The sequence below is a fragment of the Thunnus albacares genome, chromosome 3 (genome assembly GCF_914725855.1).
Source record: "Thunnus albacares chromosome 3, fThuAlb1.1, whole genome shotgun sequence".
Taxonomy (NCBI): Eukaryota; Metazoa; Chordata; class Actinopteri; order Scombriformes; family Scombridae; genus Thunnus; species Thunnus albacares.
Genome location: NC_058108.1, coordinates 26,930,382 through 26,957,781, shown reverse-complemented (window position 1 = coordinate 26,957,781; position 27,400 = coordinate 26,930,382). Strand labels below are relative to the sequence as shown.

Sequence of the window (27,400 nt, the reverse complement as noted above, 5' to 3'; positions counted from 1 at the left end):
GTCGATGTTAACTCTCCAGAAAAGCAACAATTTTATCACTTTTGCTCCCAGAACTGGCCCATCCCGGCTTCAGTATTTTGACTATTTGTTCTGTCTGTACAGCACACCCAGTGTGTGCTATAGGTATCAAATGATGAGGCACGGCTAATGTGTGTTGCCCTTTATTCCATCTTGATGTCACCAAGACAAAAACTCAGTGATTTGGCTTTTTAGTGACCTTAGAATTTTGCGTAATCATCGCTGCCTATTGTTTTGTTGTTACAGTATGTAGTCAGTTATGTACCAACAGTTCTGCAGGAGAAGGTCTCGGTGGAACTGGAGGAGGAGCCATCGTCATCTCCACCTGGAATGGAGTTAGACTCGGGGCTTGATTTAGGACCTTGAGCTCCACTGTGGGGTTGGAAGGCTGAGGCTCTGGATGTTTCAGGTTTTCAGGGCCCATATTGACAGAAAGCAAGGCTGTCTGTGTTGAGGGTTGAGAGAGGGTGCGGCCACTTTGTGGAGGTGGGGAAGTGGGTGAACCTGTGGTCTGGGTCTTAGGTGGAGGGTCAAGGTAAGAGTTGAGGTGAGCCGGGGGGTCAGGGATGGTGACAGGGGTGAGTTTGAGTGAAGAAACTTTACGTTCCTGAGCCTGTGTATTAATGGTGGTAGATGCACTACAGTTGCTAATATCATTTGGGACAGTGGACTGTTCAACCTGTTGGACTGGGTTTGCACTGGTTTCTGAGTAGGAGTAAGAAGATGTGCTCCTAATAGTGTAGGACTCTTTCAAAACTGCTTTCTCATTCTGAGTGAATGTTAGCGTTCCAGGACTCAAATCATTAGCCAGGGCAATGAGGGAACTGTAAGCTGGTGGATTAGTGCCAGTGGGCGAGAAGTGGAAACTATCTCTTCTAGGGGGTGGGGATGGCACGTGAGCGACATCCTTTTTGGCCAGTTTGATTGAAACAGCCAAAAGAAGTTCAAACAACAACAACAAAAAAATAATCAGTGCAAAGCTTGATACAAATCATCAAGTTGTTTCAAAATACATTGAAATACAATGTGGTTCTTTGTAAATTATCCATAATTACGATGGTCTGTGGTATCATTTAGAATACCTCATTTTCACTTTTACAAGCCAAACCCCAATCTTGTGACTCAAGTCAAAATAGCAGTAAAAAGATAGAAATGCAATTGTCAACATCTGTCAGTGTGGTGTGTGAGACATTTACCTGTGTTGGTGACTTTTTTTCTTGCAGGTTGGGTCTGACACTGCGGAAGCCTTTGGCAGCAAGAGACGAGCTGCTGGCGTCTCCATTCTTAAGGCCATCTGTTGCACTGCGTGACCGCCAAGAATCTGGAGACAAAGTTAATATTATTAACATCACACATTGCAGTGGTTTATGGCATATTTTCTGGTTTCCTGTGAAGTGTTTTTAGCTTCTTTCATTTGTGCAATGTTAAGAGTCCCCACTTAATTCATCAGAAAGAACAGAGACTTACCCAAGTCTGATGAGTGAGAATCACTCCCTGGGGAACAGAGAAGACACAGCAACGATAAGTAATGTGAGTGAATGTGTGGTCTCATTAATCCCAGCAATACGTCAAAACTATTGCAGAGGTTGTCTGAAGTAGTTGTCATCTCACAAAAAGTGTGTGACAAAGAGAGACTCAGTGGTAGGGGTAGGGGTGTGGACTTAGGTCTGAAAAGACATAGACTGACGAGGTACCTGCTGTACCATAATTTTAGCATCCACAAGAACTCTGAAATAGCGACCACATTGTTATAAATTTGCAACCACCAGATCTTGTATTCACCTATCTACCGATCACCGAGAACTACTGCTTCTACTACTAACAACAATAATTATCCTGTAATTCATTTTCTCCAGAAAATTTAGTTGTCTTGTCAAACTTTGAAGATAGAAAAATAAAAACCACACTAATTCTTAGGGCAAACTAGCAATTCATTAAGATTAAAAGGTTCATGATGATGTTGCCACAGAATTCAGGTGAGGTCTCTGTATAAGCTTTTAACTTCCTACCTCACCTGCACAAACTATGTGTACATATCAAATATTTTAACACTTTATATTTTCTAAACATACAAACAAATAAATAAACAATAGAGATTTCCCACAAAGAATAATTAATATAAAGCCCTTGTCAAGGCCGAAGCCCCTTTCCTAATGCCTCTATGTCTCCTTCAATGGTTTGCTCTAGTAGTGTCTATGCACAAGGTTGTAAGACCCTCTGGGTAGAGGTCCAAACATTACAACCATGCTCCTAAACCTTCTACATCTAACAACAGCTTATCAGATTTAAGAAGTGTCTCATTATCGTTAAAAGAAAGCTGACAGTGTTAGAATCCCTACATGGCTGCAGCTGTTAACCTGGGTGCTGACATGCTGCAAAGCTGCAAGGCACAAACACTGTTCTCGCAGCAGAGGAAAGGAACAGGCAGCTGGGTGCAACCAGCTGCTATGCAAAAAGCTTTTCGGTTATTCATCTGGACTTGACCTGTAATTTTTAAGTATGTATGAAAAGAAAAATGCAGCAATTTTAGAATTAGGGGCTTACACATACAGTACATTTTCTGTGAGTTTGCTTGCATAAAACTGATGGAACCACTGATCAGGAAAAGTTAAGCAGATGCCATTTTTAGTCACCACACAAGCCCATCCAAGAACATTTCCACATTTCTCCAATCGTTTTAGGGTCCAGGGAGTTCTGCCATGTCTAACCAATAAACGCTGACAGAGGAGAAAGGGTAGTTAAACAAAAAACAGGCAGGAAAAACTGTTAGACAGAAAAAACTTTGACAACAGGAAGAGTTCAATAAACACTTTGACAACAGGAAGAGTTCAATAAACATCACATAAAGAAAGGGAGATGGCAAGCAGCATTGTGAAAGCATGACATATGAGAGCTGTCAGGAGGAAGATTAACATCAACAGCCGGAAGGTACAGTATGACTTATGACTGATTTAGGAAGCAAAACAAGCCCATGGTGGAGGAGACTTAACAAAAGCAAACAAAAGAATCATACAATGAGCTGATTAGAAAAAAAACTGCATCCTGCAGTCCAAATATTGCTTAAGCATACTGAGCCACAGATTATTTGAAAGTATTTCAAATATGCTCAAGCCATATCAGGTTGCTGAAGACCAAATATGATTTTGAAAAACAACAAAGCCACTTTTTAAAGACTTACCTCATGCTTTGACCGACAGTCTAGACCATTTTTTCGACTCATGTGGCCTGCATTTTAAGTATCAAATTTTCTCTTGAACAAGTGTTAATTTGCGGTGTGTTTGTGAGTGTTAGTACCTGTGGCTAGATTTGGTGAGCTCTGGACCCTCTTCACGGGAGAGAGTACAAGCGACAAGGCCACGCTTTTGCGAGCGTATCCTCCGCTATCTGAGAAATCACAGCCAGGCAGGTGATCATAGAGGCAGAAGCGGTAGCACACATGCACGTGCATACAAACAACGAAATGGATATACACACACAAATGCATTCAGCCAGAAACATCACCCAAACAAGTGGAGGCAAAGCACATGCATTAAAAGAGCCTGATTTTTTACTGCGACAGATCGAGTGACAGCTTATAAAAAAAGAATGAAGTGCTCAGGAATCGTGTAGAACTGGCTAAAATTTAATAAATATAACTATGTTTGAAGATGCTGTATTGCATTAGCTTACATCAACATAACCATTTCCATCAGGAGAGAAATAATTACAGGAATCAGATCATTTTCAATTTTATGACCCTGGTTGCTTCTGAATTAGATTTCAAAAATGATATAATATCACAATTTTAGAAAGGCTAATGTGATACATGACATTAAAATGGGGAATAGAAGTTAATAGTTGAGAAACCAAGTCTCAGTACGACTAAAAATGATCAAATTTGTTAACTGACTTGCTGTCACGCTTTTGAAAAACCTCAATTAACTGAACTTCACTACTCATTAGTAAAATAGCAAGCTGATGTTTGCATATTTTCCCTTTTTTCTCTTTAAAGTACCTGGCACTTACACAGATAAAGTTGAGGTCTATGAAAAGCTACAACTCTTTCACGAATGCCTAGATCAGGCCTTTATAATTTGTGCAATTGGACAGAACAATTTTTATGTCAAACTTGCTTTGTATCTAATTCTAGCACTGGTAATTGGCTGTTATTTACATCTGACAACCACCAACTTCTCATGATGAAGCAATTTTTGTGTAGCATTCTATACTGTAAATATACAGCGGGCAAACGACCAAGATGAGTCAAGCAACCACTGGCAGCTCCACAGACTGGTGTGTGGCATGTGGAGAAGGCTCAAAGACTGATTACTCATCGATTCACAGGCTGAAATACACACTTCAGCTCGGGATGACTGCCAAGTTCAGGACAGAGCTTTGGAAATGTATTGAGGGTGGAATATGTCACTGTGGTTAAAAGCACAAGGCTTACTATACTTATTGATGCTTTTAGTCACAATAACCCAGGCCCAAAATGGACCAACACCAAAGTGGTGAAACAGGGTCAAGGTTAGAGTTACAGACTCATGCCTGTGGCAGAGGGAGACTAGCACACATAGCAGCTTTTAAAATAGCTAAGTGGACTGAAAAGTGGGAACATATTGACTGTGTTATTTTTAAGTATTAGAAGTAAACAATAGTTTTATGTTCAGTTAATAGACAAATATAAGATAAAATCCAAAACATTAAACATAATATTCAACTGAATGGACATGGACTGGATGGATGGATGGATGAAGGAATGGATGGATTCCCCAACACTGACTATGTTTACATGCACACTAATATTCCACTACTATTCCGAATATGACGATATTCCGAATTTGATACGGTTCATTTAAACAGCATATTCCATTAGGATATTCAAAATTAGGCCTTATTGTGAATGCAGCATTTTCTGACTAAGACATGTGCCCATCTTATTCAGGTTTAAGGAACATTCTTTAGACATGTATACAGCGAATTGAGAATATGTGTCTCTATTGGGGTTTTTACCGCAGTTTGAGACTCACGGCCTGTTGCCTGTTTATGGTCAGCTCTGTGCATTGCATACAAACCAACGAGCCAACAGTTTGCAGGGCTGGGATAGAAATGCATAACGGGCTGGTTGTGTAACGCACCCCTGGGCAGGCAAAATGACATATGTTGGAGCAGGGAGGCAGACAAGAAGAGAGGAATGAGAGGAGAGTGGAGAGCTGTTCGGGGCGGCCTGGAAAAACGGAGCGTGCTTTTTCCACGACGGGGACGGAGGGGATTGGTTATTATCCTGACATGGAGCCATGGACTGACAGCGACGACTCGGTGTGATGCAGTGTAATAAACATCATGGGACAACCTAGGTACTCGATGTGCCTGTAACTATAAATTTATAATATCAGTCATATCAATATCACTTATAAATATCAGGCAGCAGCTCACTAAATATGTTTCACCTCGCTGATTTACTTCACTGCCTGCGGAGATCTTGTGATTCCCGTTCCCACTGGAGCAGAGTGAAACTCTGAAAACCCTCTGCATGTAAACGGGAATATTAGTGGAATATTCATTTTCATTAGCCATGTAAATTTCTTATTAGGAATATTGCCTTTTTTGGAATAAGGGCAAAAACCAGAATATTTTGTGCGTGTAAACGTAGTCAATTACATACAGTATATGGTTTGTGTATGTATGTGCATACCTGTACCTGTATTCATATTGAAGAGCACTTCTTACTGGTCTACTGCAGGGGGACACACTTTCCTGAAAAAACAAAAACAAAATATTTAAGACAAATCATATTTTGACAAAAATTTCTTCAAGAACAGACGCAAGAGGATTTTTTTGTGTGAATTCTTTTGTATTAAATCTCAAATATAAGCAATTATTTTGGAGATTTTAGTGTCCTGCTGGACACTGGGTCAAATCACACTGCTTAGAGAGGCAAAAATCTGTGTCTGGATAGGATAATAATGTATAGCAGTTTGAAGGCTACAGTATGTGCTGATAATGACATACTGCAAGTGGATGTTGAGGTCAGCTCCATTTTAACTCCTTTCACACGTTATTTTCCTCATCTTAAGAAAACCTATATGATATGGTGCACACTCCCTAGACATGAAATGTGAGAAACATCTGATATATAAACTGCAGCATTCACTGCACTTCTGGATTCTCATTGGACATAAGGTGGCATAGGCCCAATGTGTGCTGGGACACTGAATAGGATAAGAGTTTTAAAAAATGGAAGGCTGGATGGTGGCATAATATGAATGATGGACAGCTACTGATCAGAATGCCTTGGAAATATCCTGAGAATATTTAACTATTTAAATAATACGTAAGTGTTAAATCATAATTGTATTTGTTTTTGATGTGAACAGAAATCTATTTAAACTATTTGTTATTTAATGCAATTAAAATGGAAATAAGTTATACTACACAGTTCATAATGCTTTCCATTAAGAGTTGTGAAAATAGTAAACAGCACTATAAGCTCTGTCACTTACACACTTTCAGTTACAGCACCGTACTATATAAAAAAGTGAAACTTTAAATTAAATCAACACATAGTGCCTGTCATGTTCCAAAATATGCCACAGCCTACGAATCCAAATGTGGGAACATAAATTGTTCCAGCTGAGTGAGAGACTTAATGACCTTAGCAAATGCTTTACAGCACATAGATGAAACATAAATAACTTAAATGATAAATGATACAGAATGCCATGTTTACTTAACTGCACCCATACTGTATGTGATGTCCATCTCTTGCTATATGGAGACCTTTTCTTGGAACTGTTGTACTAGGGTGCATGATTGATATGGATGGGGCAGACATCAAAAGCTGAAGGCGCAACATAGACTGTTGCATCGCTGTGTGAATGCATGCACATGTGTGTCATCAGGACTTAGTGTGTATGACAGATACTACAAATGACAATCTACAGTGGCTGCAGTAGGGATCCCACACGTCTGGCATGTAAATAACTATGACATACACATTGCTAACATTGCTTTACACATATGTATCTAGATACTGTTATGAAATTTTGAGAATGTGATTAGGTTATCTTTATTGTACCATTAGGGGAATCTGATTGCGGCCAGGGTTCGCATAAAGACAGAATACAAAAGGACAACATCAACAACACATTCACATAATAAATCACAGAACAACTGCAGGGAAATTGAAATTCATACGAAGTACAAATGTGCAAGAGTACAGATGAACAAGTGTGCAAATATGCAAGGGTGGTGCAAGGAATGCAGCCAGAGTGCTATTTGCCATTAAGCATATCAATAGCACTTGGAATGAAGAGAGACACGGAATCTTTTAGTCCTCCAAACGGGTACCCTGAAACGATGGCCTGAGGGCAATAGCTTAAACTCCCTCCAGATTGGATGGTCCTGGCAGTCCAATATAGCATAAGCCCTCCTAAGGACCTGCCTGTTATAAATGACCAAGAGCTTGGCCTGACTCCTCTGTGAAATCTTAAGCCCCTTTCACACATGCTGTCTATCCTTGAAATGTTCAGGAACATTTCCTGCATGGGGTCATGTGTGAATGGGAGTGGGGATTGATATTCCAGGGAATCTGTACTGCCAATTTTCCACCTCAAGACCTAGTAACGTTTCAGGGAAAATGCCGGTATGGCTGTGTTGTGAATGAAAGCAGTAACATTGCAAGGACAAGCATGTATAGGGTTATGTCTGTCTGACAAAAGATGGAGCAAGCGAACCAATCACAAGACATGACGTGTGGGTGATGTACTGTGAGTCGGGCAGTGCTTGGTCTTGGCTTGTCTGTTTTCAACATGACAGCCGTCTCACAAAGTTTTTCATATTACAGCTAAACAGTAAACTAAAATATGTTTCTGGAAACATTTGAGATGAGAAATAAGCAATGCAGTAACATAATCTTAATTCATATTTGATCAGCACTGCCTAGTTTGACAGTTTGATCTGAGTTTCTTGAGTTTCACCCTCTTCTTTTGTTGAGTTTTATTGGCATCCATAAGTGTTGCATTACTTTGCCAACCTATTCTGGCATTGCCATATTACGTGGGGAAAAGACGCAAGACGGAAATATTCCTGAATGTAGCTTCATGTGTGAATAGTGAAAATCACTATCAGTGCCTGAAAGGTTATCCCGGTAATTTACTGGGAACTATGTGTGAAATTGGCTTTCTGACCATTTTAACAAGACTTCCAAGTCTATTCTAATTGGACAGATTTAAGTTTGTTACTGCAAACCAAGCAGTAATACAAAGGTTAAAACAGAGTAAATGAAACTTCTGTAGAAAAGATTCATCATATATTCTGTATATATAGTAGCTGTTGTTCAAATGTCAGTGCAGATGGCTCCAGAACTCATAAACTAAACTCTGAAGATTATGTCTGGGATAACTTCAGTATCTGAACAACAACAGATAACAGACACAAGTAAAAGAGGAGGGATTATACAAATACAAATACCCAACTGGTTGGTGCACACTCTCTAAACACTTAGTCCATATTAAAGTGAAGTCCCATTTGGCAAGATTTTTTTCTCCTGAGAAGGTTGCTTTCTCCTGATCAGCGTATTGCATGTGCTGATCAGTACTTTTAATCCCAACCAGTCGGCATTTGTGTTGATTTGGGTGGGTTGAATCACATGTTTTTTCCATGAAGTATTCTTGTCTCATGTAATTTGGCAGTTGCTGATACCGTAAAATATTAGGTTCGGTTACCACAGAACCGACCTCCTCCAGTGATATTAATCCTGTCCATATTGATTTTAAATCTAGTATAAAATGTAGGCTATGTTTCACTCCTTTTTAATTCTAACTCCCTTTTAATTCTATTCTTTTGGATTCTATGTTGAGCACAGGGAAGTAAAATTCAGTTAGATTAAACATTTTGGACATGTGTTCTTACTAATTAAGTAAATCTGTGCAAAAGTGATGTTACCCTACACATAAAGTCTAAGTAAACACCAGTTGTATTTGCATGTGGGTGAGTAAGGACCCCCTCTAGACAGAGAAGCAGTGTAATAATGTGAGTACATGCCTACGTGAGACGGTTTGCGCTCAAATTAATTTCAGCATTTGTCACAGCTGTTGACCTGAACATATTGAAAATGCATTATAGGACATTCGCTTAAACACAATGACAACTTTAGGCCTCATTGCAGTTTGACAGGTTAAGTCCTGATAATTGTGGCTAACATTTACTGGGGCTTATTTTGGAAAAGGCATGCAACCATATTCTGACACGAATGTGGAAAGTGCCTTAGCAGCTGGCTGACGTGATGAGAGGCACTAGATGGATGGCATAACATTAACATATATTAGACCTTGCTGACAATTTTACAGGCTTGATTAGGATGAGAGGACGGTAAAGATCAGAAGAAATGAGCAGTAGTTTCTGAGATCCCCTTCCTGTTTTAGTGGATAAAGTCTTAAGATAGATTTTGGTTTATAACAAAACATTCTCATTATACTGTCTAGTTTTAACAAGAAAACATTTTCATGGTAGCAAAAAGCTGTAGAAATGATTTCTTCTCACTGTGGCAGCTCTGCATTTCCACATGACAGAACAAACAGCAACACTTCACACGGTGTGAAGCATCATTACAAGTTTTCTCATTAGCACTAGAAGCTAAAAAGGATTGGAATGTATCTTAAGTATTTTGTTGTCTCACCTTCTCAAAAGTTTCTCTAGTCTGATGTAATAACTGGAAGTACTGTAGCATGTATTAAGAGCCCTGTTTCAGACACCCAACACTAACTGAGCTAAGTTATAGTTATGTATAAAGTGTCAGTAGTTATGCATGGGAGGACTGTTATGTGAGACTATATAGAAAATGTGATACCTCCTGACACAACTGGGTTCATGTAAAAATGTGAAAAACTGAAGTTCCACTTTGATGCAAAAAATAAAACAAAACCAAAAAAAACAAATAAATCAATTTTTCGTTTCACAAAGTAAATTTTCAAGATGAAATAACACTAGTAAATAAAACATGTAAATATATTTATTTTGCTTAATTCTTTACTTCCTTTCACATAGCATTTAAAACAACATAAAAATTAATTTTATTTGTAATTATTCTATCTTCATACAAAATCAGTTGGCAGTGTATATGGCAACTTAATTAAACTACCAGGAAATGATCAGAGGTGATTGCACAAAAGTCCTTGTTACATAAATATCAAAAATTAATCTTACTGCTCATTTAAAAAAAGGAAGTGACTTGGAATTTTATAGGTTATTATTTGTGCTCTAGGCTTTTGTGTTGCCAAAAATATGTAATATGAACAACTGGCAAATGTATGACTGAGTTTGTTAGATAAAAGTGTTTTCAAGAGACTAAGATGCACTTTAATAACTGTCTCAAGAAAAATCCATTGGAATAGTAGTGAATTGACTTGTGAATAATCTTTACAAGAACTCTAAACAACAAGTGTAATAAAGTGTCTTTTAGAGAGGTATAAACTCTTTATGAAGGCTAACACTTTCATTTTTAATGTACAATAAAAATTGTGTATATATACCCACAATTTTATGTGGCTGCCACGATGAAAGGTTCCCAAACCTATTGCTGGTCAGAAGGAAGTAAGTGTAGTAAGGACTACATCAAGCCATGCATCGTGGGATTCTTACAGTCCCTCAAGACCCAATCCTCACCCTCTTACATTACGTCCTCGTAAATCTATCTCTGAGAAACACACATACACACACACACAGGGGTAAATCATGGGTCTGGCGTCGCAGGCTGTCGGCGTCCAAATGATGGTCAGATTATAAACAGGATCATGTTTCTTGGGGACAGATCAGCGGCGACACAGCAGCTGTGGCCATGGTGTAATGTTATGGCTGGACACTGGAAGAAGACCCAACAGGCTCTACACCTCAGAAGAACTCTGACTATCTTTCCAATAGACCTTTTTAAGCTTTTAAATACAGAATCTACAGCACTCTCTAAGGCTGGTGATAGATCATTAGCAGCGTATGCATTTCAGCATGCATATCATGTATACAGTACTGGAGGGGCACCAAATGTTTCCATTAATATTCAGTGGGTGCTTCTCCAAAATATAAAACTTAAATGTAATACTAACAAGGGAAGCAGTGGGAATAAATGTTAACAGATCAAACACTTGTTATTCTATCATTTCTAATAATGACTGAACTTATATGTCAATTCCCAGAACTTTTCCCTACACTGGATTCTACTATATTTTTACAGAATGAAAACCAAATGTACTAAATGAATGGATGATCCACAAGGGACCTTAATTTCCAAAGAGTTGTTTTCAATTCCTGTCCTAGTTTAGCTGACCAAAACATTTGGCATGTTGAGTTTCTTTCGAGTCATTTTATTTTCTTATTTTCCCGTGGTTTATCCACCGACTGTAATTTAGGCATTGGTAGGCCACCATGGAGACTAGTGCGTATATAATTACTGAGTGTAATAGCTCTGGGACTGCAAATACACCAGTCACAGCTATAAGCCGCAGAAAGCTGTGATGTCCAACAGCACAAGCCCATCAAGTCTCATTAGTCTGTTGAGTGACGCACAGGGACCCCTTTGGTTCATATCAGTGGACAAATAGGGTCTGAGCATTGAATCGCTTTGAAATATAAGATGCTGTAAAAAATAAGATAGCAAGCTCATCCTCCTGTATTTCTTTATTAGAAGAACATTACTGTTGATTTGACCAGAAATCGTTCCTATCATGGCATGCCTACTCTTCTCCCCTTGACAACATGGTGCTTTTCCACACAAAAAGAGTTTTAATATTGATTACCTTTTAGGCACAAATTCAATTCTACAGACAGAAGATAAGTAACAGTAACTTTATTATGGACATTTGACACAGTAATGTCTGTGTGTGCTATTATAATTATTTGAAAAAAATATTGGAGATAGCACTCGATGACAAAGCAGGATTTAATCAACACCATTTGAGATTGAGGTTAAAGGATACCAGAAATTGGCAGAAAGTTAAATGCGCCACTATGCTCTTGCTCTTGTTGATGAGAAAATTGTCAATTAGCCTTATAAGTTCTGATACTAAAAGAAATGTCCTGAAAAACAATAACATGAAGAAAAACTGCAGTGTCATTTAGTAAAACACAAAAGTAAAGGGAAAGGATAAAAATAGATGAAACAAGCAAATGTGTCAGCAAAAATAATACTGATAAAACACTTCTAAACCATATTTAAGAATTTTGCTTTTTGCAGCTACATGGCTACTATATATTGCTCGTGTTGTTTTTTAAGGTCATCAAACCAACCAGTCTTACCCTGCAGATCAGAAGAATGCCAGTAAAAGAGACCACTTCCATACTATAAATAATTCAAAGGAGGACGTCAGTAACTATTTAAAATGCTTTATGCTGCTGTACACGTTTTCCCCGTCCTGTATTTTGTTTCCCTTTTGTTTCAGAGTGTTAATATGATTAAAAAGGCAAAACAACTGATAATGTACTGTTAATGTATTTTGGTCGGATGGTCTAAAGAAAAAATATCAGAATTTTTCCAACTCCCTTTTTATGCTGTCTTGTTTCCCTGTCTTCCATCTCAAGACCACAACTTTGCTTTGAGTCCGACATATTTTAAGATGTTGCAAACCGTACAATGCCTTACAGAGGACTCTAAATCTCCATTTATGGATGCATTCCTCTTTCACTTGCATATCTTCCTCCATACTTAGCTTGTGGAGGGAGTGATTCAAGGTATGTGGAACCTATATCAGTGATGGGACTCCAAGATAGCCACTAATATTATAAAAGACATCACCCTAATAATAAATAAAGCAGAATATATCAATACTTAATTTCAGGGTCACAGTTTTAATGGAAATCATTATTTATATACAGCACCAGTCAAACGTCTCATTCAAGGAAATGGGAAGGTGTGTCCAAACTTTTGACTGGTACTGTATATTCATTATAATATATACTAATTATATACATCTAATCACAGTTTTGTTTTTTTAAATCCTTACATCATTTTAGCAGAGCATTTAAGAGTCTTTTTCATGTGTGTGCGTACATGTGTAGACAGCAGGAGAGAGTGAACAGTTATTGGAGATAAGCCGACTATGACCTCAAGGGTCCTGACCCTCAAGTGGTCACTCAGACTGAGACATACTCACAGGATGTCAACAGATTAAGCTCCTTAGCAAATCTATTTAAAGACTCAACCCAAAAGTGGTCTAATAGACATTTTCTATTCAGGTATTCCTATATAGAAACGTCTGTCAACTGTTGCAAGCTTAATGAGATTCTGGAAGAAATATTAATGCACACTAGGTGCAATATTCTGTGAAAATTAGTACCACTGTTTATTATCTGAACTGATGGCCTGAAGGAACAAGCCTGGACTGATTGAGATGAAACTGAAATGCACAGCAGAGCAATCTGTGTAAAATTTTACACTAGGAATCAGAGCAAATCCCTTTTCAACAAGTCAACAGAATGTCCCTGGAGATCAAACATAAATCTCAGTGGAGGCATGGAAACTGAAACCCAGCTGACATGGAGAATGACCCGTCCAAAAAAGGGAGAATTTAGAATTGCTTCATTCCTTAATTACTGAATTGGAGCCAAGTTATTTTAGTGGTGCGTTTTTGTGGTAAAAATGTGGGGAATGCAGGGTTGTGGTAAAAGGCTTGGGAATCAAAATAAGAGTCTAGCTATAAGGAACTACCCATTGTTTGCTTTAAGTTGACACTGTATTTTACAGATTTCAGTTCTTCTGGTGCTACAAGTATTCATTATCCAGACATAGGCCTACATAAAAGACATAAAAAAGTAAACATATTTCAACAATACAGTGCTAAACAATACAAGAGAAGGATAATTTTAATAGTAGTTCAAATTTCCACAGTGATCATAAGTAAATTACATTGACATACTAAGGCTTTTTCATTTTATAATTTGAATCACAGGAAGTCAGCAAACACAGTCAGTCTTGATGCAAATAATCCTTTACTTAAAAGCTATTATAAGTAGAAGAAACTTGATAACTTCAGTAACTCCCTTGAGTCCTTTAAGAAGTCAGTCTACTCCATCAGAACTGCTCATTGGATGGTAGAACAGCTTTGGAAACCCCCTACCCACACACCTTTCCAATGTCGAAATGAGGGGAGGAGGGGTGGGTGGGGGCTGAATCCGACCATTTCTGTAACTTTCTAAAACAGAAAATCCAACATTCACACTGTCTTCACTCCCTCTCGGCCAGGTGTGTGCAGGTGAGAAAGTAAGCAGGGGTTGTACTATTCCTCCCTGCATTATTTATAACTGAACAAATAGCACCAAATATCTCCATATGTTGTTGTATCAACAAGTTTTTAATCGCCAACAAAGCTCTGCTAATTTGGTGAGGAACACGTTTCATTTCCTGTAAATTCTTCACAATAAAAGCCTCCCATTATTTAGTCATTTAAAAGCTTTTAATATAAAGCAGTAAAGCAGGAAATGTTGGGTTTGCATCGGCGGTAACTTAACAGAACTCTGATACGGCTGCCCCTCGGCAGGCTTCCAGAAAGCTGACCAATCAGAACAGAATGGGCTCATCTGGAGGGGGGCCTTAAAGTGACAGGAACTAAGACTGCCTGTTAGAGACAGAGGCTGAACTGAGGGGCTTCATAAAGGGCCAGTATAAGATGTATGAGGAGTTTTTGGAACTGTGAATCATGCAAAGCTACTCAACTGGAGCCCAAGATTAAAAATATAGAGCTGGAAATGAGCATAATAGGTCCACTATCTCTGCACCACAGACCACCACACCAACTCCCTTTTTATGCTGTCTTGTTTCCCTGTCCTCCATCTCAAGACCACGACTGTGCACCACAGACCTGTGTAGTCGTTCCAAATCGTACCCTGTGACAAACAGCAAAAAAAAACAAAACAAAAAAAAACAAAAACAAAGTGCAACTCAAACTACACCAAGATTGTGTAATCATTCCGCAAAAAAATTTGAAAATCTATTTCAGCGTGTGGTCTTAAGTCCTAATCAGCAACATGGTCGGTTACAGAATTTTAATGTACAATGTAAAGGCATGAGTTAAAATCCTTGCTGAGTGTAGTTCTTAGCTGCTTCTTAGTGTTAAAATCCTTTAATGCATAGATGAGAATGACTATACTGCTTATACCTTGATCATTTGCAAAATATCTAAAATATCACATTTTTGGTAATCATTTTTGGACTTTTACACTTGTTCATTGAGTTGATATCAATTCATCACACTGCCATGGTTATATACTGTGGGGTGTATATGAATTTAGAACAATGACTAAAGATAAGCACTAAACAGTTTAAACCCATAACCTCCAGCCAGTAAGAAATATGGTAAGTATTGGTTTAAAGCAAAATAAATACTTTACATAGGGAAATTGATGAATTATTTAAAAAATTAGAAACATTTCTGACAGCTATGGTAAGTGCAGTACAAATGAGTCTTTACATAAAGCACTGTTTGAAACTTTTGTTTCATACAAATACAGAGCTGGATCAGGTCATTTTATAAGGAGGGTTTTATCAGCACTGTGTAATTGTTCTAACACCACATTACTGCCACTAGTTGAACAACAGCCACTTCCAACAAAGCCTCTGTTATCAGCCTTGTTTGTTCAACCTTGCCACTCATTAGCAGACCCCCCTCTGGCTGTATGAATGGGTAAGGGAGGTCAATACACTGACCCTGCGTGCCCACTCACTGCCCATACTGCAAACAACAGAGGCCCGTGTGTTCTGCAGATTGCATCACAACCCCACTAACGAGCAGAGCCATTGGCCTGAGAGCACTAATGCAATTATGCAACACAAACCCCTGTACTGTGAGTCGGAGCTATGGGAGAAGACTGAATTGAATGTGACAATTCGTGGGGTTGTTATCTTACCATGTCTATATAGAACTAAAGATGCGTTAACTATATAGCGCTCTGATGTTCATGGAGAGGAAGAGAGAGATACAGAAAAAAAGAGCACGGACAAGAATGAAATAAAAATGTAAATGAAAAAAACACAGATGAAAAGATGATGCATATTGCAGAGATGTTGTTGAAATTACAAACAGGAAATCATTTGAGGAAGCAGACACAGAATAAATGACATACTATTGAAAAATAGAAAGACGCTGATATTAGCATGTAGTGTTATGTAAGCTGTCTGGCTAAAGCTGTCTGGGGGCACAACATCACCAGTAAACAACACTTCGAGGGCTGCCACTGTTTCATCTCTTTTTCTCCAAGATTAGTGCACTACATGTAGAGCTCTGTAATGACGGCTAGTGACTACAATATTAGAGAACCTCGGGCTACAAAGGGGGACAAACACAACAAGCTAATGTGGGTACAGTTGATGAATAAAAGGATGACTATGTTACATGGAGGTGAAAATGATTTAAATTTAAAATTTAAATTTAATTTAAAAAATGAAGCATGAGCTTTTCCTGACTAGACATTTTGACTTTGTGCAGTAACTGGGCTCTAGTGGCTTTAGCATTTCCAAATTGCTGAGTTAAGTGTTGGTCACCTCAGAATCTAACATTTTTAGCTTAAAATGTGATGGTTAAACACCTGCAGACAAACAAAACCAGTACATTTAACACACTCATAACCTCACAAGACAGCAACGCCAACTTATGTCAAACGGAAAAATTCAGTTGTGTCTTTTCTTTTCTTAAGAGTGGGTGTTCATGACGCAAATTGCCTAAAACAAGTAACCGGAGAGGATCTGTGATTGGCACTGTAACACAAACAGATTATATAAAACACAGCATTGAGGGTACATGTCAACTTTTAAACATGAGTTTTCCAATTATTTCCAAAGACTTTTTTCAAACAAAAGCAGATTCAACTGCTATATAGTCCAGCATGACTAAACTTAATTTACCTTCACTTAAAGGTGTAGAGTTTAGTGGCAGACTTGGCAGAAATGGAATATAATATTCATAAGTATGTTTTAATTAGTGCTTAATCACCTGAAAATAAGAATAGTTGTGTTTTTCATTACCTTAGAATGAGCCCTTTATATCTACATAGGGAGTGGGTCCTCTTCCACGGAGCCCACCATGTTGCACCGCTATGTTTCTACAGTAGACTAGAATGGACAAACCAAACCATGGCTCTAGAGAGGGCATTTTGCGTTTGCCTTTTTAGCAAGTTTCGTGGCCACAGTATGTTCTCCTACAAGCTTGGAAGGGCAGGGGAGGGGAGGGGTATTCAGTCGGTTGTAATCTGCAACCTCACTGCTAGATGCCACTACCTACACACGGGACCTTTAATGTACCTTTAACAAGTGACAGGGATTTTTAGATACAACTTTCTTAAACTCTAACCTGAATCCAATGTGGTACCAATGCAAAAGGCTTAATAATTTGACTGCATATGATACAGTCTGTTAATTAAGAGGCCTGCCTCAAATGTGTTGAAAGAGGCCTAAGGGAGGAGAGACATTCAGGGGGAGGCAGAAATGAGCTTTTTCAAGCACTTGAATAGTAAACAGTCTTATCTAAAGAATGAGGGAGGATGGTGGAGCAGTGGCAAAGAAATTTACAATGACAAATGGTCTATCTTTGCACTTCCAGCTGAATTCTTCGTAAACACTCTTTATTATTAATCACTTTTGTGGGGAAGATTGTTCTCTGCAAAATACAACAAGACAGCAAGAAAAAAAAATTGTTCTAATGACTGTGTGAAGGTCAATTTAGCTATCTTGTACAATAATTTGATGACTTAATTAAATGTAAATTACATCCCACCTTAACACTGTATTTGAGAAAGACTTTAAATGCTTGCTGATTTATAACATTTTCTAAATCTAATGGAGGAAATAAACAAAATACTTGATAACAGTTTATCATTTGAAGCAAGGCGTACATTAAAGCAGGATGGCTATCAGTGGTGACTAAGATTACATTCCCCATACATAGTCTGGATTCCCCAGGTACCAGTGTTAAGTGTAGAGCATGAAGATAAGAGGAACTTGATTAGCAGGGGTGCTATATTTACTGCCATTAGACAGGACCCTTTACCCTCTAAGGTGGTCCGGAGCAATGGGAAAATCTATCTGAGGAATCTTTATGTGCTTGGGGTGTAAGGCAAGAGGAAATACTGTCATTTTAACATTTTTAATTACTAATATTCACCATGGGTTAAAAGGACATGGTAAACTTCAAGATCCCAACAGGATACAAGTGTCAGTTTATCTGTTTAAATTAAGAACAACACATCAAACACTCTGCATAAGAAGATTTTTTGTTTATGTGTGTATGAGTATTATGATGGTCAGTGAACAAAACCGTTAACTATGAACCTTTTTTGAAGCTTTGTTGGTATAATGGTGACAAGCAATACAAGCAGTGAGAGAAATATGAATGACCAAATTCCTAAATACAAAGACATCTTTAAAAGGTATTATCCATCTAAGACAGAGAAAAAAAGACACCTGGTTACTGTGAGTATCACACATTCACATGAGACTGAAACTCAAGCCCCTTGTGTTTGCTGTTATTGTGTAAAGGCAACTTTTAAATGTCTTTGTCCTTTTGTACATTCGCTTTTAAACAAATAGCCAGTATCAGGAAGGAATGAGGAAGAGGAGGGGCATAACAGAGTGACAGTAACAAGGGGATAAAAGTTTTAAAGCTGCTGAAAACCGAAACAATGGTATTTCTGTACAGCCCTGTTAAGCTCCATGATTTGCAGAATCACATACCTCAAAACATTTTGTAGTTTATTCTAGACATAAGGCCTGTCCTGTTCAAAAGCTATTCTTTTCTGTCTCTCTCAAAGAGTAACTACTTACCTACATCACTGGTGATACAGATTCAGCCAGACAATCAATCTCTGTTCCAATAATGTTTGGGACAGAGACTGGAAACACATTAAGTTTTGGAAGGACTACAATTATTGATTTATCTGTATTAATAATGACACATCTAGCATGGATAAATGGAGTGTGTTCCCTGTGATGTTTATAGGGAACAAACAAAGTGTCTCTTGGTATATCGAGTCCGGGAGAAAGGGAACTGAACCACGAACCGAAGCTGGGAACCACCCCCTAACTGTGTACCGAAGGGGTCAAGGTGACATTCCACAACACCTCTGAGACTGGTCTAATGGAGGGATTGGTGCATGGCTATTGTTGAGTGGGAAAGAAGAGACTATGAAAAAGAGTGTAACAAGAGATGGAAGTATGTAAAAAGGACAGAGGGAGGGAAATTAAGATTCTGGGTCAAAATTATGGGAAAGTAAGTGGTAAATAGAAAAGGAAAGGAGGCCAAGGCAGTTTTGGGGGGCTTAAATGAACCTTTTTGTTCACATTTAATCTATAAAGACATAAAAATATAAAATGAAGTTCAACAGGTGAACTTTTGTTGTATGTACAATACATTTAATTCTAACTTTCCCTTTTTTAGTTAAAAAAAAATCTGGAACATTATTTTTTTCTGAAGCCTCAATAAATGTGCTTGAGTTCAAGTATAAAACTTTTCAACCCTCAAAACTGTTATTTACTGATGCTATTTCAGAGGTGGCTGCGGTTGAAACCACTGTTTTATTTGACACCATTTCCCCTGTCCACTGTCACAAAAGACAAAAATTATACTCACGGTCTATAATTGTGGGTTTTGGCAGAAGAGATAAATATAATTCTGTTTTGGTATTCAGGCTGTAAAAGCTGTACAGATCTCTTCTAATTTGCATTCGCTTTCAAACATAGATGCGCTCATAGAAAATAACTATATATCAAATGAGTATTGTATGATTTGTTTGTGTGTGTATTCAAGTGCCACATTAAAGATTTTTTTTACAGCACTTTAAAATAAATTATACATTCAAATATTTTATGGATACTCTTATGAATTTGGAAGGTAGGAATTAAACCTGTATTGGTGAACCTATAATGCTCTGATGCTTGCTTAAATTCATTTTTAAAAACTGAAATTTAATAAATAAAGTTCCCCTGTGTTTGGCAAGAAAATGCGCATGAGCACATTAATCACTTGTTATTCACAGCAGTCTTTTGTGACATTTAACCCCCAAGCCTGACCTCTCAACCGGCAGAGTGCAGGTGCAACAATCCATCAAGCAGAAAAAGTTTAACTCTTACCGTCATAAAACCAAAAGACTGGAGACTTGCTAAGAAGAGTCAGGTATAGGTGAGCTGTGTGCCCAAATGCCTTTTCCTTCCTCTCTCTTCTTATATTCAGATTTTTTTTTTCTTTCTTCTTCCCACTGCTCAGAATAGATCTCTCCTCCTGGTCAAACTTTATTCCGAGATGTGACCCTGCCTAAAGCCTGGGAAACACAGAGACAACAGAACGAGGAGAAAGTTAGAGAGCCAAAGAGAGGGAGTGACAGGGAAAGAGAGTTCCCTGTTTGGGTGAAGCAGTGATCAGATACGGCTATTTTCAGACTCAGGCATGCTCGTCTATGAGACTGGAAAGTTACCCCCAGTGTAGATGGGTGGGGGCTAAGTGACAGGGCTGACTATCTCTATTTTACCACACGCACACATGTTTTCATGCATGCATACCATACAGTATGCACACAGAAACACGCGAAGACAGGCTATATCTATTACACACTTTCTTTCACATACTGTACAAACACCAGCACAGTCACATCACATACACATTGTCATTCTATGGTACAGATTACACCAGGTAAGTTCACCTTTGACGATTTATGCATAATTAAATGGACTTAGGTTAGGGCAGCAGTGGGTGTGAGCAGACAGAGAGAGCCTCCACATGCCCGTCTCTCCTCCCAGGCTTTAATGTCACACGCAGGAGCCGATGTCGTCAGTGTGGGGCTATGTAAAGTGGACAACTCCACACGGAAACTGACAAGAGTGTCAAATCGTTCTCACATGAGATTTTCATTCACTTTCTCTTGCTGACACTTTGATTGCCTGTCAAGGAGGGTGAGGGCCAGCTCGCTGAGAGATGTGCAAATGTACATGCGTACACACGAGTAAGCAGCCACACACACACTCTTTCTCTTTTTATCACAAATAAACCATGTGCAGTCAGTGTTAAATCTGACTGTAAATATATACAGACTAATTATGTGTCCACTCACCTGTGTCATTAATAATTTTACTGCTGTGTAATCCATATGGGAATGTATATTTGGAAATGACCACACACATACACACACAGGCTGAATATACACAGGAGAGAGGTCAGCCAGAAGCACCTAGACCCCAGACTCCCTGCTATTCCCAGAATGATGATGTAACTACTGCTATTAGCATCTCATATTTAAAGCCTGGACACCTAAAACCAGCTGGGAAGCTACTGTGCAATATGCTATTTGGACCACTTCCACCTCCTCCCTTCACACCAATACTCCACAATAAACAACAGAGACAAAAATCAGCAACTGACAAATAACTGCATAGTAAGGGTTCAGCAAGAGTTCAGTAGTCACTACAAAAAAAGAAATTCATTAACTTATGGTAATGAAGCTCCATTAGTAGACAGTGAATGCTGATAAGATGACTTACTTTTCACAGCAAAAAATAGAAAGCCTCAACGACTGTAACAGCACTGCAACTGACAATGATTTCCTTGATTACTCAATTGCTCTATAAAATGTCAGATACAGAAAACATCCATTAAAATTTCTTCGAATTGCTTGTTTTATCTGATATACAAAGATATTCAGTTTTACAATAATATAAAACAGAGAAAAGCAGCAAATCCTCACAACTGAGAAGGTGGAACCAGGGAATTGTTATCTTTTTGCTTGAAAAATGACTGAAACAATAAATTAATTATCAAAATAGGTGCCAATTATTTTTGTGTTGATTGACCAATCGATTAACCAACTAAACGTCTCAGCTCTAAGCTGTAACGGCCGAAATACACCTGGCGCGGATGCGCACGACACATCTGTCGCAGCATGGCCACAGCAAAGAGCATCCACCTTAATCAACTGAAGCTGCTACACTGACCATGGAAGTCATGCACACCCGTGCGGGCATCGTGCTGCTCATCTCTATTTTCACGTGGATGGTCTATTTTTTTCTTCTTTCTTCTTCTTCTTTTTTCTCTTTGTGCAGCAGTGTAGCCCTCCAACAGGTTAAAACTACATAGAAAACTACATAGAACAAAAGAAGAAGTACAATTTGGTTAAAAATGATTAAAATAATGCAACGCAGCAGTGCAACCTTGTGGGTTTTTTTTTTCCAATGCACGTTAAAATAAATCAATCAAATGAATGTGTATCCATGATCCTGTAGTTAAAACAAGCTATTTAGTGAATGAATTCAGCACCAGTTAATATAACCTTTGCTTACAAACCCTGCATAACAAACTGCATTATAACTTGGCAAAACTCAACGGCTAGCACGCAACCGCACACTACAAAGACAGACTCCATGTAGCAGGTAGGCTAAAAAACACTGCTCTGACCTGCCCGGCCTACATGTTTCCACCGTAATGCAAACTATGACTGCTATTATGTTGTTAACTTCATTAGATAAAACAGTGCGGTGGCATCACCTTAGTCCACTGCCTTTTTTAGACATGGCATGAAAATAAACAAAACAATCACTTATGTGGATCTACATCGTAAATGGATTGATTGTTGCGAGTATATCACGCTCAGCGGGGTGTCAACATGTTACCGACCTTTAAATCAAATCAAGCATGGATACACTTGGTTGAGTTGTCCTGGATCAACACTATCTGTGTCTGCTGTCATCGTGCCAATGATGAAGTGGTAATGTAAAAATCCCATCTACACAGGCACAGATGACTGCAGTGATAAGTAGAACTCCTGCAGCTATGTCCCACACAACTCCCAAGCTTCAGACCTTGGGGGTCCGCTACAGTGATTGGTGTGTCAGCAGACGCGATCAAACAGCAGCTGCCCCCCAGAATCTTCTGGTCACGTGCCAAGGATCAGTGAGGTATGGTGAAAAGCTGACAACTGACAGGTGCTAATGATGTAACCTTGGGGCCAGAATCAGGGGAGTATCAGGGGACCAATAAGGTACTAAACAGGAAAAGCACCTGAGTTTAGTTCCCTATTAGAGATAGTATCTATCCACTACAGACATTATCCTTCAACCTACATGAGACTTTACAAAAGATAACCCACAAGATCTCCATCAACATCTGAACCGACATCTTACAAGCCAAAGTTCCTGACCTTTGATGGATTTGATGTTGCAGTTCTGGGTCACATCCACCTTCCATTTAAGCCAAATTTTGACTTTGATAAGCATTTCCTAGCCAGTTTTGCATGTGAAGGAATGATCCATAAAAACAATTAAACTAACATGACACAGAAGCAGCTTAGGAATGATCTCATTAAAGTACCAGAGCAAACTATTTTTATAGCGGTTGACACACACTCGCGCTCAAACACACCGACACTTTGACCTATGAGCCACTCCGGACTACAGTGGCCGCGTCGACATGGTCTCGCCCGTACAGTTTCAACACCTAATTCATTATCAGCGTCTGCAAGGCTCTGCCATTCCCAGTTAAGTAAGTGGTAGGATATAAAAAGCAGAGGAGCTGTGCATGTACACATAAGTAAGTGTCACTTACTGGAAAACACTTAAACTGGAAGCAAATCTAAAAAGGAAAGAAAAAAAAAACATCCGCAAATATAGTGTTCAACAGAGACAGGCCAACGTTTCCATGCTTTGGTACAACAAAGTGCAGTGGACTATGAGCTAGAAACTCCAGTGTGCTTTTGTTGGTCCAAGTTTTAGATGTGAATCAAGACTGTAGAAGTAAACTAAAATACAGTTCAAACCAGCAATAACATTATTATTTATCTTAACTAACGACCCTTCAGAATTACCTGTTTTGATCAGTGATGGGCTAGACTGGCAGTGCTGCACAGAAAGTGGTGTATTTTTGTTTATAAAGAACAAAAATGATCAAAATAATGTTGTCACCATTCTGCATGTGTTTCTCAATTCACCATGGTCTGATATACAAGTGTACTAAAGGTGGTCTTCCAAAACTTTCTCCGAACTTAGCAGGACAAACAATGGTACTTAATTCCTCTGTGTTGTGTTGATAAGCTGTTTAAGGCATGTCCAATCTTCTACTACTTATGAGCCTTTAAAAAAAAAAAAAAAAATCAAGCCTTTTATAGCACTGTGATGAACTCATGTTTGCTCATCAGACCACTAAAATGGATAAATTAAAACTGTCTAGACTGGAATAGTATTTAAATGCCAAGCTGAATCTAAATTTAAAACCATAAAATGAAGGATGGTTGGGAATGACAAGTTGAAGTAATGATGTACCTGCAAATGAATTTAGTCACTTGTCACTGTGTATTTTGCAAACAGCACGGTAAGCTCATAAGGATTTGACCATTGAGAGAGCTCAGGGAGCAAGCATGTCCTGCAGGCGGCCCCTTTTATCAGTGAGACCATAAGAATTAGGCAAGCTTTTCACACATCACTTGAGCCATGACATCAGCCTCTGAAGAAGGGCAGAGGAGGGGAAGATGTGGGAGCAAAACACAGCAGAGGGAACAATGAGAGAGGAGAAGGCACCAAAACAAGGAAATAAACATGACAAAGGAAAATTAGAAGGAATTTGCGTGTGTGTGTGTGAGAGAGAGAGAGAGAGAGAGAGAGAGAGAAAGTGAACTGTGAGAGAGTAAACCCCTTTTACACTCTGTACTTTCAGAAAATGTATCACATTCTCCTATTCCCTGATGGCCTGCCTTGATCCCCTTTCCTCCTCTCTCTCTCTCTCCCTCTCTCAAACACACACACACACACACACACACTAACACACACATACACACACACACACACACACACACACACACACACACACACACACACACACACACACACCGTCTCTCTGAGTAACAACTCTAAACTGGCAGGTGCAACTGTGTTAATGCTAACAGAGACATACTTTCTGGCTCGTTAGCCATCAATCAAGTCAAAATGATATGATCGCCCATTATGTGTGTATGTTAAAGCCTCTATGAAAGGCTGTTTAAGCCCCTCATGAGACAAATAGCAGCCAACTGTTGCTTGTCATACTGCATCCTGCTGTGCCACTTCCTCTCCTCCAGACACAAGTATGCAGTCATAGAAATACATAAAATACTGCATCGGAGACAGTGTTCAGTATAGCCTACAGCACACACACCAACACACACACACACACACAGGCCAGGTAGGCCACAGTGGGAGTGGTATGAGGTTCCCGGAGTGATAGTGTTACACTTTGTGCATCCTGGACACCTCCCCGCTCTCCCTGTTCACCCAGCATTCAAATGGGTCTTACAGATAGCATCCATCTCGGCCAGCCTTTTCTTTTTTTTCCCCTCTCATTACATCATCTCTTTAAACCAGTTAGCAGGTAGCACCAAAGAAACAAAGGGGTTGACTATTCCTCACTGTTTTTGGAAAGATCTGGAACATACAACCTTATACATATACACACACACACACACACATTCATATATATATATATATATATATATATATATATATATATATATATATATGACATAAGCAACACAGATCAGTTTTAAAATATGACATAAAAAGCAGTATTGCAGTAGCACTCAGGACTCAGAGCACTGTTGGTTTTCATCCTACAGCCCTCTAAATGACAGACTGATTTAAATTTTTTAAATTTTTCTTTGATGGCACTATTGGCTTTACAGAGTCCATGTGAGGCATTTGTAATACACCATACTCATAAAGTGTAGCAAATGCATTGTTAGGTTAGTGTTGTTATGGTACAACATAAAGTAGCTCCTCAGGCCACAAACTCAAGGATCCTATAGCTTCACTAAGAATTGAGGAAACCTAGAATAATGCCTTTTTACACATAAATACATTGATACTAATACACTGTATTTAAGTGCATGCTAACAATAGAGATTATCCTAAGCATTTGGGATTTAGGTTAAACATGCATGTCTCAATTTGTTTATTGCAACTGTATCGAGCTGGCTGTTAGTTACTGTGTACTGTTCTCTCATGCTGACGGTCCTCTCTACTAATGTTAAGCAATCTTTTAACAGCTTAAAAGCTTGTGTTTTTTCGATATTTGACATCATTCCAGCCCCTGACTGCATCTTCCTTAAATGCACTGGAAACATCAATCCAGCGGAATGCACTTTAGTGGAAGCAGAGCAGACCTTACCGCATCCAGGATGAGCTGATTCATTTCCCCTGGTCTCGCCGATAACAACTACGGGGTCATTGTTGCTTGTAACGCATTTAAAAACGCTCCAAAAATAACCTGTTTACCTCCTCAAACCGCTCAAATATTCAGCTCTGGATCGGATCCGCTGCAGCTGCTACAAAAGCGGCGCGGAAGGAAAGATATTAGCCCCGAACAACAACATAACTGATACTGTGTACCTACCTTAAAACGACTGCCTGCTCACTCGACTAATTCCTCAACATATCGCCAGGTAATGAGCCTCTTCCATGTGAAATGAGTGAAGTCCTCACTCAGACAGGCGCCGAAGTACACACACACACACTCACACACAGGCAGCTACAGCGGCTGAGAAGCTAGTGCAGTGTCCGTGTGATGAAACCGTACACCTGTTTTTCGACGCGCATGGATGTTGCCGGTGTCGGTCAGCTAACTAAAGGCGACTTCCTCCCTCGGGGGTCACTGGGGCTCGCATAGCAATGCGGCGGAGCTGTCCTGCCCCCTTTCCTTTCCTCACGATGGTAACCTCCAAGGAAGAGGCGACGCGGCACAATTACCGCATGTCTTTTTTTTTTTTTTTTTTTTTTTTGACCACAAGCGCCAGTCGCTCCGCGGCCACACACCGCTCTGCCGGGCTCGAAAACACTCACTGTCTGCCCACAAAAGGACTGAACCTGCCTCCCGTTTCCGTTTTTTTATTATAATTGAATGATGTAGTGGCTTCCTGCGCAAAATGGCCTCTGTTATTTTTCATTCAGCAACAGTCCACCGCGAGCTTCTCATTGGGTCGTTGTGTAGCCATGGCAACGCCCGCGGCTCAATCTGTGCTCGCAGAGGACACACAGCCGGCCTGTGTACAGCTCACTGCTAACAGGAAAGTGCCACTTTACCAAGTGTCTGCGATAGAAACGCACAAAAAGACTGAACCTCAGCTATGAGCTGTTGTGTTTAGAGACTATACCAGCTAATACATCCCACGAATAAGCTATACCGTGCCAAAATGTGTAGCATATGTTTCCCTGGCAGCATATCATGTTGTCATCAAACTGTTTCAAGGGAAATGCTGAGCTATTAATAAATGACAAGTAGCCTAAGTTATAGCTTGACTTCCTTAGAATAACTGGACAGTTGTGGAGGTCGGCTTAACTTGCGTTTTACAATTTGAAAGGCAATGAGAGAATAATCTACTAAAACCTGAATTGTTTTGTTTTGTTTTTTTTCCCTCTGGTGTG

At 39.2% G+C, this 27,400-nt stretch overlaps 1 protein-coding gene across 7 annotated transcripts in view; it reads right to left on the bottom strand.

The window, feature by feature from the left end:
- Positions 1 to 27,012, bottom strand: part of LOC122979687 (sorbin and SH3 domain-containing protein 2-like) — a 54,298-nt gene extending 27,286 nt beyond the window's left edge. Inside the window, exons 1-7 of one of the 7 annotated variants that reach the window (XM_044347353.1) lie at positions 26,373 to 27,006; positions 20,102 to 20,289; positions 5,693 to 5,754; positions 3,313 to 3,402; positions 1,486 to 1,512; positions 1,215 to 1,339; positions 284 to 925 (exon numbers count right to left, since the gene is read on the bottom strand). In XM_044347353.1, coding sequence (XP_044203288.1) covers positions 284 to 925; positions 1,215 to 1,339; positions 1,486 to 1,512; positions 3,313 to 3,402; positions 5,693 to 5,708 — 900 coding nt within the window. In that variant the 5' untranslated portion in view covers positions 5,709 to 5,754; positions 20,102 to 20,289; positions 26,373 to 27,006. Of the gene's footprint in view, positions 1 to 283; positions 926 to 1,214; positions 1,340 to 1,485; positions 1,513 to 3,312; positions 3,403 to 5,692; positions 5,755 to 20,101; positions 20,290 to 26,372 lie in introns of all 7 variants that reach the window. The other 6 variants (XM_044347361.1, XM_044347354.1, XM_044347356.1 and 3 more) reach the window with 6 other exon arrangements.
- Positions 27,013 to 27,400: the final 388 nt, after the last annotated feature.